General features: G+C 41.5%; 1 protein-coding gene across 2 annotated transcripts in view; it reads right to left on the reverse strand.

Annotated features, from left to right (window-relative positions):
- The window catches only part of PARVB (parvin beta), a 51,843-nt gene that overhangs the window by 21,431 nt on the left and 18,377 nt on the right, over window positions 1-12,035 (reverse strand). The window contains exons 1-4 of one of the 2 annotated variants that reach the window (XM_067305431.1): window positions 8,521-8,581; window positions 8,087-8,189; window positions 4,178-4,318; window positions 3,213-3,328 (exon numbers count right to left, since the gene is read on the reverse strand). In XM_067305431.1, the coding sequence (XP_067161532.1) occupies window positions 3,213-3,328; window positions 4,178-4,318; window positions 8,087-8,189; window positions 8,521-8,568 (408 nt within the window). In that variant the 5' untranslated portion in view covers window positions 8,569-8,581. Of the gene's footprint in view, window positions 1-3,212; window positions 3,329-4,177; window positions 4,319-8,086; window positions 8,190-8,520; window positions 8,582-12,035 lie in introns of those variants that run through there. The other variant, XM_013947869.2, reaches the window with a different exon arrangement.

Genomic DNA, 12,035 nt, shown 5'->3' on the forward strand with positions numbered 1-12,035 from the left:
TTTAAAAATGAGAAAAGGTAAGTGCAGAAGACAACAGTTACTGAGCCCTGTAAAAATAACCGACATACAGTATGCCTTAACAATTTTTACACTGATTTCCAATAATACTTTTGCTTTCCTGAATCACTGCTGAGCATTTATGCGCTGTAAATTCATGTTTCAAATATCAGGAGGTAGAATCAGCTGGGAGAAAAATCTCAGGATATTCAGTTCTCACTGGAAGTAGGCACTGAAACCACAAAGTTTCTCCCTCCCTGCCCTAATTGAGGAAGGTTGGAACAAGAGGCAAATGTTGAATGACACAAGTATTAAAACAAGTACAATCTTAGACTCTTAACTCAGCACCTGAAGTGGCTATCAATAAGATCTTAACTAAAAGACTCACCTAAATCCTTGCTCTACTAGGCATTTCATGTATAACTTGGACGTGTACTGCTGTGCTTAAAACATTCTATTTTAATCAAAAACCAGAATCTAGCAACACAGGAAAGTCTTAGTCTAGCACCTGAGAACCAATCAAGATTCTTAAGAAAGGGCAGAATTTCAGAGAAGAGTAAAATCACCACCTGTCTTTGGAGAGCTCGATAAATACTTTCCCTGTAGCACAGTGCTGTCATAATATTGTTCCATTTACTAGGCAGGTCACTGAAAATCAGAAAACAAAGTCCACAGCACTTACACAAGCTAGTAAGGTATTCTGCATTGCTCTGACACAGGCTATGAAAATGCACACACTAACTTGGCTAAGCAGCAACTTGTTAAGCCAGTACAACTCTGGCATTTTCATATTGTGAGAACTGCCCTTCTGGGCAAGAAGCTGCATGATGTGCCAACAGCTCAGCATATTGACAATGAAAAACCTAAGTGTCCCATGAAAGTGGGACTTAACTGATTTTGAAAATTTCAGTGTGGGTGTGTTCTTGCACAACACCCCCACAATATCTTGCAAGGTTTTCTTGCTCCTGGGTCAATTCTGTAATTTTACGAAGAAGTCACTTTATAAACTGTTGGTTAATCCCTTTAAATGCACTTCAGGCAAGAAGAGGTGTTTATCATGATCTAGTTTGGCAGAAACCTAATCATGAATGGGATATTTAATAAGAGATCATTTAACAATAATATTGATAATAATAATAATCTATATTATAATAGTTTTCTTATTTGGATTAGGCATAATGCTAACCTCATAACCATTCTTCTGTTTGTCCTTAGTATAACAAAGGCCAAAATCCATTTAGAGATCTGTGTTACTGAATCAGCATGTATTTTTAAACTAGATGATGAATGATGAACTACAAAAATCCAATTTACCAAACTGTAAGGCAAAGATTACTGTTCTAGAAACACTGCAGAAGAAACATGTTTCAGTTTATACTATGCTTTCCCTTCCATTTAAATAAAAATAAGGTGAAGAGTTGCAAGCTCTGCCTGGCAATGAGATAGGAGGATTGAAAAAAGCCCCGTCTCGCATGGGCCCAGCTAAGGGAGGCTCACAGCCCGCAGTTGCCATAACCACCTCCAGGACACCAGACTCTACTTGGCCTCTCGTGCTATGTATTAACTCACCTTGTATTACTGCTCTGACACCTTTGAGCACTCCCCTGAGGACACGGGAGCTGCTGTTTCTTTCCTTCCCTAGTTTCCGTCAGCCTTCATCTCACCCCATCCTCACCTCAACCCTGCCTCATGTCAAGACTCAGGACTCTGGTGAACCAGATCCTCTCTGTAGGTGTCTTCTCTCTACCCCTCCAGTGTGAAAGGATGTAAAGCCACCTTCTCCACAGCCTTTGCTCCACTACAGGAGGGTGTCCTGGAGCTGTAAAGAAGGACAGGGAAAGGGAAACATCTCCTCTTACAGTTTTTTTCTGACACGTCACAGGTTGAAGGACTGCTGATCACTTTATACATACATTTTTTCCCCACACCCTTCTAAGATAATCAAAAGAAGATAAAAAGGAAATCAATCTTCTCTTCCTGGTCATGCTGCTTTATACCTAACTCACAGTTCCTAAAATGAAAAGACTGCCTGAAAGAACTGTCTGAAAGCAGTTCAAAAGCACTTCTAAACGATAACACATACATTTATTGTGAGCTAGGGAGTATCCATTAGTTCCCATTTACACCATACCCTGTGCCTCTAAAGCACTCAGGCAGGCAGCCTGGAAAATGCCATCATTTAATTTAATGCAATGTGAGGCTTGCCTAATCAACCACCATGCAATTTCATCATGTAAGGGGATTCGCATTTGCAAAGCAGAGTATGAGACCATTTTACGTTCCCGGTTCTTGAAAGGAATCCTATTTAAAAATCTGACAGCCCTAACAGTAAATGTACAGAAGGCACTTGCACAGCCTGTTGCTAGCAACTGAGTCTGCCTCACAACAACAGTGTTGCCCGCCACCGCGAACAGTCATGGTGTGACCAGGAGAGCAGCCAGCTGGAACAGCTCTACCTAGTATTTCAACAGCTGTTTGGAAAAGCCGGGTTCAAATGCTACAGACAATACTGCCATGGAAGCCTCTGCTGGGATAGAAGGCAAGATAAAAAGCCAGAGTACATATGCTCTGAAAATAGCGTGTTTGTAGACTGACAGGAAATGGTCAACACCAAGCAGAGAAAGGAATAAATATAGCAATATCTAGGGCAGGAGACAAGAAGTCAAGGTTCCTCAAGTCAGATCTCTTTCCCATAACTAATGAAAGCTAACAAAAACACAAGGCTTTGAAAGAAATGATGAAAGTCACCAAGCACACCAAGGAAAACAACAAGTCAAAGTCTGAATAATACATCTTTGGGGGAAAACATCATCAGTGACAGGATTTCCAAACGAGGGAGATTCTACATGCTGAAACTCCTCCATGTACTATTTGTGTTTGAATGGCTTCTCTACAAATGGCAGAAATCATTTATTAAATTGCCAAAAGTTAGAGGCACCATTCTCTTTCACACAATATCCCATCACATGCTTTTAACTTGATACTGCGGTAGCAAACAGCAATCCCAAGCATACTAGGCATATGATATTCTTAGGACCATATTTAAATATGGAAAAAGATGGGTTCCCAGGACCAGGATTCACTGAACAACTAGGACAAGAATTTTCTAACTGAAGAATGGCAGAGGGACAATGGATAGAAGCAGCCTGTAGTATAAAATCAGCATGATAACCAGTGATTATTCTGATCGCATTCTCATACCTGTTCATACTCACCCGTACAACTACCACTTGTACAGACGCATGTTCAGGCAGTCGAATGGGAGCCCGGAAATGCATTGCCAAAGCTACCAGCAGGTGAAGAATGGAAATCAGATTCTTGCCATGGATTGCTGCAAGGAACATGGAAAAAGAAGCAAATGTAAGCATATTGAAGCCTGATTTTAAACAAACAGCTCTGGAAAAAAAGCTGCGAAACTGAAAAAAGACTATGGTAAGCATGGTCTTCTTTCTTCTTTTTCCTGAATTAATAAAGTCTACAAAATAATTTTACAGGTAGCAAAGCCTAGACCCAGCCCTGCCTTCATGTTATCTACCTAACTTAGGAGAAACTTCAGCTCCCTCTCTAGTCAATGAAGAAATAGAGCTGGATTCAATCATCGTTCTCCCTCCACTGGAGAATACTGCAAAATCCTGCTTTTATAGCAGACTTTGAAAGTGGTAGCACAAGCTTGGTTGCCTGTGAGAGACGAACACCATCCACTACCTGGATGAAGGGACCTCTCAAACTCCATTCTCACTTTTGGAATGTAATGGGTCAGACTGGAACTGAGTGCACTTTCGGCTTAGTCTGTCAAAAGCTACATCTCTAAGCAGGCCCTTGCCTCTCACTGTGGTGGCCTGAAGGCTTAGACCATCCTCTAGTAATTGAACGTCTAACAAATTTCTCTTAACTGTAGGGATTCAACTTCAGGAAGCAAACAGAAAACATTTTAATTAAAGCATATGCTTAACAGAAAACATCCTTCAATTATCCCATAGCCCTGCATGTCTGGTGAAGCTTAAACAAAGACTACATGAGAAGGTGAGTATCAGGTACAACCCATACATGGATTTGGTAACAGTCTCTATGCAAATAAATAAAAAAACACACTATTGGAGCACAGAGAAGCTGATCAACCTATTGATTACTATATCCTCCTGGTCTGGGAAGCCGAGAGGAGGCATAAAAGCACCCTTACAGTCAACGTTCCACTTGATCGTCCAGCCATGGGGTCGCAGCAAGTCATGGACAGCTTCCAGCACTGTCTGCAGCTTTTGCTTCTGACCAATTTCAGACTGCGTTACTTCTGCCACATTCAGTTTACGGTCAGCCAATTTTTCTGTATTTAGAGACAGCAACAAGAAAAAGAACAGGAGATATCAGATGGAACAAGGGCCTGGGTGGGAATAAAGAGCACAGAGCACCAGCCATCAGAGCTGGCCTCAGCTAAAAATTTTTACAACAGAGCGATTACCCTCAGAAAACAAATGGCTGAAAGCAAACCTTTCATCAAAGCGTGTTAACTCCAATAAACCCTGCAGTGGAGAACAGATAAGGTCTGGCAGAACATGCTCCCAATTGAGTTTCAAAATATATAACTTTCAGATAGGCACCAAGTTAGCAATAACAGTTGTGCCTCCTGTTTTCTTTCACTGCTGAAAAACACTTAGTACAATAGAGCCTTCTCTCCACATGGAATTTGCACCAGTTTAATGGACTTTTCTAATAAAGGAAGTTAATCTGGGACACAAAAAAAAAAAAAAGAAATACTTGTGTGGACATTTATTTTAGTCTAACAAGCTTTATTTCAGCTTAGCTGAAGGTCTGAATTTAAAGTAAAGCAAAGTGTGCCTCCTCAAACCCTCAAAAGAGTATCCACCCATAGATTCATACTGGTTTAGTGAAACTAATTTTAAAAAAGTAAGTAAATAGTTAGAATATTGTCATGTTGTCAAGATGGTTGATTACTTCTAAAAATGAATTAATGCAGGAAGTTTTGTTAAATGCCATTACTAAAAGCTGAACTCTGTTTCTGTAATACAGTTATTTGTCGCCAAAATCATACACGAGTCATTCTTTTCTTCCTCTGCACTGTGATCCTCGCCAAAGACACTGGAGATGAACTTTTCTCTCTCAAAAAGAAAGCTGGGGAAGGGGAGGGTAAAGAGTTCTGCAGCCGCCAGAGCAGTGGGAACAGCTGATCTCTTTTCTCCCTCCAGCCTGGGGAAAAAATGGTCAAACTTTCTGTGCTGTTGGGACTAGGAAGGCAGGACTGGTTGAGCATATTCCAATTATATATTATTATTGCTGTTTTTAAAACAACAACAACAGCAACAAAAACATACTTCACTGAAACAGTTGTCCCAAGACAGGAGAGGCTTCAACATTCTTTTAGAAACATTTCAGAGTTGTCAGAACATGTTATTCCAATAATGGAAATATTTCTGCTCTCAAATTCAAGAGTGCTTTTCTTTTGGACATTTTACCTAGCTATAGATATAAAAACAAACAAAAAAATAACAGTGACAGAAACACAAAAGTACTTCAGTAAACCAAACAGAAGAGACTTACACATCATCAATTCATGAATGCTTTGAACATTTTGAATTTTTCTATCAATATAGAGTAGGAATTTTTTTTTTAATCAATATCTGAAAATTTAAATGGGAAAAGTGTTCTTTAGCCAAGATCTCCCTGAGGTTTTTTTTAAACTGACTGCTAAAGCATTTAAATATGATTTTAAATGACCTTATATCTTAAAAAACAAATAAATAAAAACCTATCCTACAATGTTCACATTTTGGTCATGTGTTACGACTCCTATCTATTCTCAGTGCAGGTGAACTGCCAGTCACCAAGCAGAAACTGATTTTCTCTCCCCCTGCCACAGGGAACACCAAGCCGCTCCAGTCTCTCTCGGAGGCACTGCCTGCACCTTGACAAACCAACCAAGCAGGGAGCCCTTCCCAACCAGTTGCACAGCCACCTGCTAATCTCAGAGCTGCTTCAGAACAAGCCCGTTGACAAGTTGCTGTCTTTCCCCTATCATTTCTTCTGCCTGCTCCTCAAGACACAGACCTTCCTGAAATGTCTCTCCCACGCAAGGGATGGTAACTGCTAGTTGAGGTTTAATGACCCTACTGTGTTAGCCTTTGCTGTTGGCAAAGGGAGAGCAGACAAGTGTGAAACCAACGGCTGACTTAATTGCAAGACCCCAAGCGCCAGGAGCACCACCACCAGTGGGATGTGCTTTGCTGCCTCTCGCGCCACTCATGCAGCACAAGGATGGCTAGACTCAGCAGCACGCCTCTTGCTGAAGAAATCAAGACAGCACTGAAGAATTTGTGCTGTGACAACGTGAGACTGATGATGAGTTGTGAGGGCTTTAGGGCAGGGGAGATGCATTGGCTCTCCAGTCGGCGGCCCAACAGGAAGAAGATGAGAAAAAGCCAGTGCAGTTAAAGCCTCAAGACTGCAAAGATAAACTTGCCTAACTTTCCTCCCATAAGATATGCTGCTGAGTCCAGCTGAGCTACGTGTGCATGTACAACCAAGCACTTTGCAAATGTCTGCGGACCTGAGGGTGCAACCATGGCCTCTGCGCACACCACTGATTGCTTACACTCCCTCTGACAAATGGCTACAATAAAACACACTACCATCAGCTGAAACAGCAGTGTCTACAACGGGAAGTACGATTCTGCCCTCCTATTATCCTCTGCAGTCAGACTGTGGTCACACGCCAATTACTACCTTCAGCAAGAGAGACTGAAGCAAATTTGCAAGTCTGTCTGCGATACTGTTCCCAGCATCCCAGAAAGGACGCTTAGAGGAACGCCAGCTCACCCCAATTACTTCAAAGGGCTTCTGGAGAAGCCGCAGTAAGAGGGAGCACACCTTGGTGTTAAGACTGGTGAGGTCACCCACACAGAGACTTAAGTAGCAATAAAAAACTTGAACTCCAATTTCTGAACAGCCTTATTTAAAAATATCACACTAGAGCTGAAAATTCTCATAACATAACCCACTGGATGCTGCCCCAAACCCGTAACTGTTTTGTATTCATGCAAACACTCCCCAGCCAAAGTTAACTCTGCACCACCTCACTTCCCCATGTCTGGAGGGGTTTCGGTTGCTGTCTAATAGAGCAGTGTCAAAAGCACTCTCATTTTGTTCCTCAAGATATTTTGGGGGAGTTTTAATTGCACACAAATCAGTTGTTGTTAACCAATGTTTAAAAGCTTGTGAATGTTCACCAAAACACTGCAGGCCTGTTATTTAAGTAGCATACACAGAAAATTCAGTAAGTAGTATCCATCAGAGCCAATGAAATTATCACCATTAAATCCTCTTGCCCCACTCTGATACATACAGCCCATATCCCAGCCCACTCTTGAAAACATATCATAGATAGATTGTTTTCATTTTACTTATTTGTCTCCCAAGAGACAACCAGAGTGTATTTACCACGGCACTTGGAGCTTAAAGGCTCTTTGTGTGCCAGAAGCGCCCCATGAAACACTGCATCGTCATTAGAAGTTTCTTCCTTTGTGCTTCTTGAGTGAACACTAGATTGCAAAGAGGCGAGGGGGTTGCCAAATCACGACTGCTTAAATGAGTATAACTCTTCATGCATCATTCCTCCCTACACGCATAACAGCACATTAGGAGTATGTGCCTGCCATCATGCACTCTCTGTTTATCAAAAATGTTTCTAAAAATAATTCTATTATGATCTCAAAAAAGTTTTCATCTCAAAAGCTTTCAGGAGTGAACTCCACAGACAAAATTTTGGCCTACATAGCTTCTGCTTGATCCCCCCCATCATAAACATTCATCTCTTCACCTTTTCTCTGCCACATTACAGTTGTCTGGCTCTTCTTAGTCCACAAATCAGATACCTAAAAATCATCTTGATTTCCTCCCCTTTCAAAACACTACCTGAGAACAGATGGAGAAGTTGACACTGCAGCTATCAGCAAAACAATCTGCACCTCTGGTGAGCCGGTGAGTTACTGCACAGACTGGCTGCCATCTGCAGCTTTGGAGAGAATTAATTTTGGGCCCCTTCCAGTCCTCGGGGCCTTCTTCTCTCATGTGAACTCACCTAGCAGCTTCTGCAGCACCTGCCCATCATAAAGGTCTTCTTCAAGCTGTTTGACAATGATTCGCTCCTCCACCAGCACATCATTTATCCAGTCAATTAGAACCTGGAGGTACAGAAATGGGAGACAAATGTCTAAAATCCACCGAAATACGTTCCTTCCATCCCAGGCAATAATCAGGAATAGAGAACAGAGCAAGGCTTACCATATTTATGTATTTCCAAATCACAGAGAAATAATGGTGAAAAGATGTTTCTGCTTTTGTTACTTTTAATTCAGGTCTTGGAAGAGATGAAGAAGTTTAGGTGCCCTCTATTTTTCCTCATTAAAATGTTTCTTTATTGCACCAGTTCTAAAGCAAGTAGCAACTAGCGGCTCTGCAACAACATTCTTTGCCAGTATCTATTTACTCCGGGTCCCAAATATCATGTCTTACCTGCTTTACATGATCAGCAGATGTACAAGTAGAGGACAACAGTCCCATGAACCTTAGCTGACACAGAGTCAACCACGGAGACTCCCAGCACTCCCTCCATGAATCTCTATCCTGCACAGACACTGGATGGTGGGCCAGAAAGAAGTATTTCAGAGAAGAAAGAGTATCTGCTCCTATTAACATGAGCTAAACAGATCCGCTAGGTGGATCCCTGCCATTCAGCAATAAGACAAGGCATTTCGTGTTAAGAGTTATTACAAAATAGAGGAGTCTGGAATTAAAATTTTGGTCAACTGGGCCTAACAGCCATTCTACAACAAATATGACAGTCCCCATATGCTGATTACCATAATTATAAAAATCATTCAGTCGCCTGCAAAACAGGAGTGAGCATAAAGAATCTTTAAAAAGAAAATGAACTGACTTATGTTTTCCAGGTGCCAAAGATAATAATTTCCAAATCGTTACAGGAAAAACAGCGTTGACTATTTGAAGTTGGCAGTAGCATTTTCCCCCAATTTAATATTTGGAAAATTAAAGGACTTTTGCAAAAATAATATAGTTCTGTGGGAAGAGATTTAATGTTCTCCTGCTAAACCCCAGATTATAAAAGGGGAGTATAGAATTGCCAATCAGCGACATGCAAAATCCATTAACTAGAGCCACCAGAAGTAATGAGCCTGAATTAAAAATTGTAAGGTTTTTAATTTACTTCATATAAAATTGTGGATTCTTTAGATTCACTTCCTGCTTACACCCCATATTTCTGCCTCTACTTGGCAGTCATGATGGCTAAGAACCTTTTTTTTTTTTTTTTTTTTTTTTTAAGTATTGAAGAAATTAATTATGAAACAAAAACAAAACATAGACAGCCTTCCACTGGAAAACACATGCCTTGGCAATTGTAGGAAACATGAACACTTAAATATGCTGTTCACAAGGATATTTAACTAATTCTGTCTTCATTGAATTTACCAACCTCAAGTTTTGCTAGATTTAATGTCCACAATGAAGTTTACAGTTCAAAACTGGAATGTTCGTGCTTCATGTACCTCTAATCTGTATCTCCAGTACCTCCAAAGCACTCTGAGAATGAGCAGGGCTAAAACTCAGCTCTAAAAATAGCATACAAGTGGCAAATTTTAGCTGGGAGATGATGGCAACCAGTCAGTTTGGGGAGAGGAAAGATCAGATCCAATGCATGCATATGTAAATTGTTTTTTCCTTCTAATCTGCCTAGAGGGAAGAAAAATCTCAATAATAAAAATGACTCCTTTAAAGAGCTTCCTTTCAGTACAAAACTTTTTTGACAAGTTATTCACGAGGCAGTATCAGCAAAACATCAAAAGCCGTCTTCTTTAGAGGAGGGAAAGTGGAGATGATGTTCCAAAACAGATGTAGAGAGCTGAGGATGTGCTCTGTACCACTTCAATCACTCCACTTCTCTTCTGTGACCTTACAGGAACCTTGTCCATCAGTTGGACCATTCCCTCTATCTGATGGCCTCCTCTGTGTGGTTACAGCTACCACTACCTCAACACATACAGCAAAGCCCCACACTCTCACCCTCTTTCACATCCGTCTCATATCACTTGTTGCACAGGAGAGTCATCCGGTTTCTCTCCCTCCTTCTCCCACCTCGCGCTCCCCTGCTGCAGTGCCTTCCCAGTTTGCACTGTCAACAAATTGCTGATCGTACCTCCCCTGCTCCAGCAGCCCAGGGTAGATGTAGCCCACGGACCCACCGGCTGCCCTAGTATTTGGGGGTCTGGATTGAGAGGGTAGTGCAACACCCTGCTGTGGCAGGAACGGTCCTCCTCCTACTTTGGCCCGTGGTCAAGGGAGAAATGGTGGAACGCCTGTCTCCCAGAACCTGCTCCAACACGCCCTGGAAACAATCTTGCTCCTGGGTCATGTGCCTGATATACATCAAATACAAGGAGAGAGAAATACATCAAGAGGACTGCTCTTCCTGCATTTCATCCTCTAGTGGTTCTCAGGACACCTCTTCAGCAATCTCTGGATCAGGTTAACTCTCCTTGCTCAGTCCACCTCCTTGGGATTTTTCAAGGATCATAGCATGTTGGCTACCATAAGGAACAGGGTGCTGAACCCCTTGGTTTCCTTTGAGATCACCAACCAAAATCAGCTTGTCAGAAATTTTAGCCAGCAAAGGTTAAGTAGGAGAAGATGCAGCATCAATAAAACAGTTGACAAGGCTCTACTCCACAGGTGGGAAGCCATGACCACGTTTGGGGAAAAAACTCCCTAGCTGCTCTTGTCTCTTTTCAGTCTTTTTCAGGGGATAGAGGAACATTTATGGTAAAGGGCTGGAGGGAGACGTTACAGTGAGTTTTTAAGCTAGTAAAGGACTGCCACAGCTGAAAGACAGCAGGAAGAGCAATACCATCTTTGGTCTTGAAGACTATTCACCAGTGCTACAGAAAAGCAGCTCCTCAATAATTAGATACTTTCTTGTCCCAGATCATCTAAAAACAGATTTTTGCAGCCTGTCAATAAGGTGACTGTGCAGTTCCCAAATGATATGACCTTGATACACATAGATATCAATAGAGAAGAACTGAAGAAATCAAAGCCATAGAAGATTTGAGTCATCCATGAGATTTACAGTAAAGACTTTCAAAAAAACTCAAGTTCAGCTGAAATTATCATTTGAAATCAGATCCCATTTAAGTCCTTACATGAAGTAGCCAGATTTCCAGAAGTGCTCAGTAGCTTTGTTAAAGGAAGACTCAGAATACTAAAGTCTTTTGAAACCTTTAATTAACATTTTACTTCCTCTTTCTGGTGATGAATAGTGTTGAAGTTTGAATCTAGAAAATGCCAATGGATTATAAATAAAAACCTGAACGTAGTTTTTAATGTAGGAGCCAACATCCCTTTTTAATTTGTTTAACTTTTGCAAAGGGAGCAAAGCAACACCATTCAGGCTTATTTAAATGACTAACACACAGAAATAATTTCTGACTCTCTTCTCATGGAAAGTCAGCTCTAGTTCTTCATAGTTGCTCCTTTATGCAAAGGCAGAAGCAGAAAATATTCAAAAACCTGAGTATCCAAAAAGTTAAACAACTTGATGCAGGCACAGAGTGCTTGATGGAAAGCAGACATAAGTTGCAGCCAGAGAAGTGTTCCCCTGCATGAAAATACGCTTAATTTGGACCTGTCAAATCTCACCCTTCTCTATCCCATTCCTTCACTTCTGTGGCTGCACTTTATACATCTGCAGTTCAATGCTAATTTGTAAGTCAGGCCAATGTTTGGTGCATAAAGTAATGGGTGCAAGAGACAGACTGCAGAAGCAAGGAAGAACTTCCCCACAGCGCCCTTCCTCCCAGCACCAGCTGCACCACCATGTCTCTCCTCCTGCACCAGGACCAGAGAAGCCAGCGCAAGATCCCACATGCCCCTAATGATCCCACATCCAGCAAACACCTCCAATGCATCCGTGGCCTGTATTCTTGTTCAGCACTCGGAGACTCACAGTGTTTGTT

Source organism: Apteryx mantelli, chromosome 1 (genome assembly GCF_036417845.1).
Source record: "Apteryx mantelli isolate bAptMan1 chromosome 1, bAptMan1.hap1, whole genome shotgun sequence".
NCBI lineage: Eukaryota > Metazoa > Chordata > Aves > Apterygiformes > Apterygidae > Apteryx > Apteryx mantelli.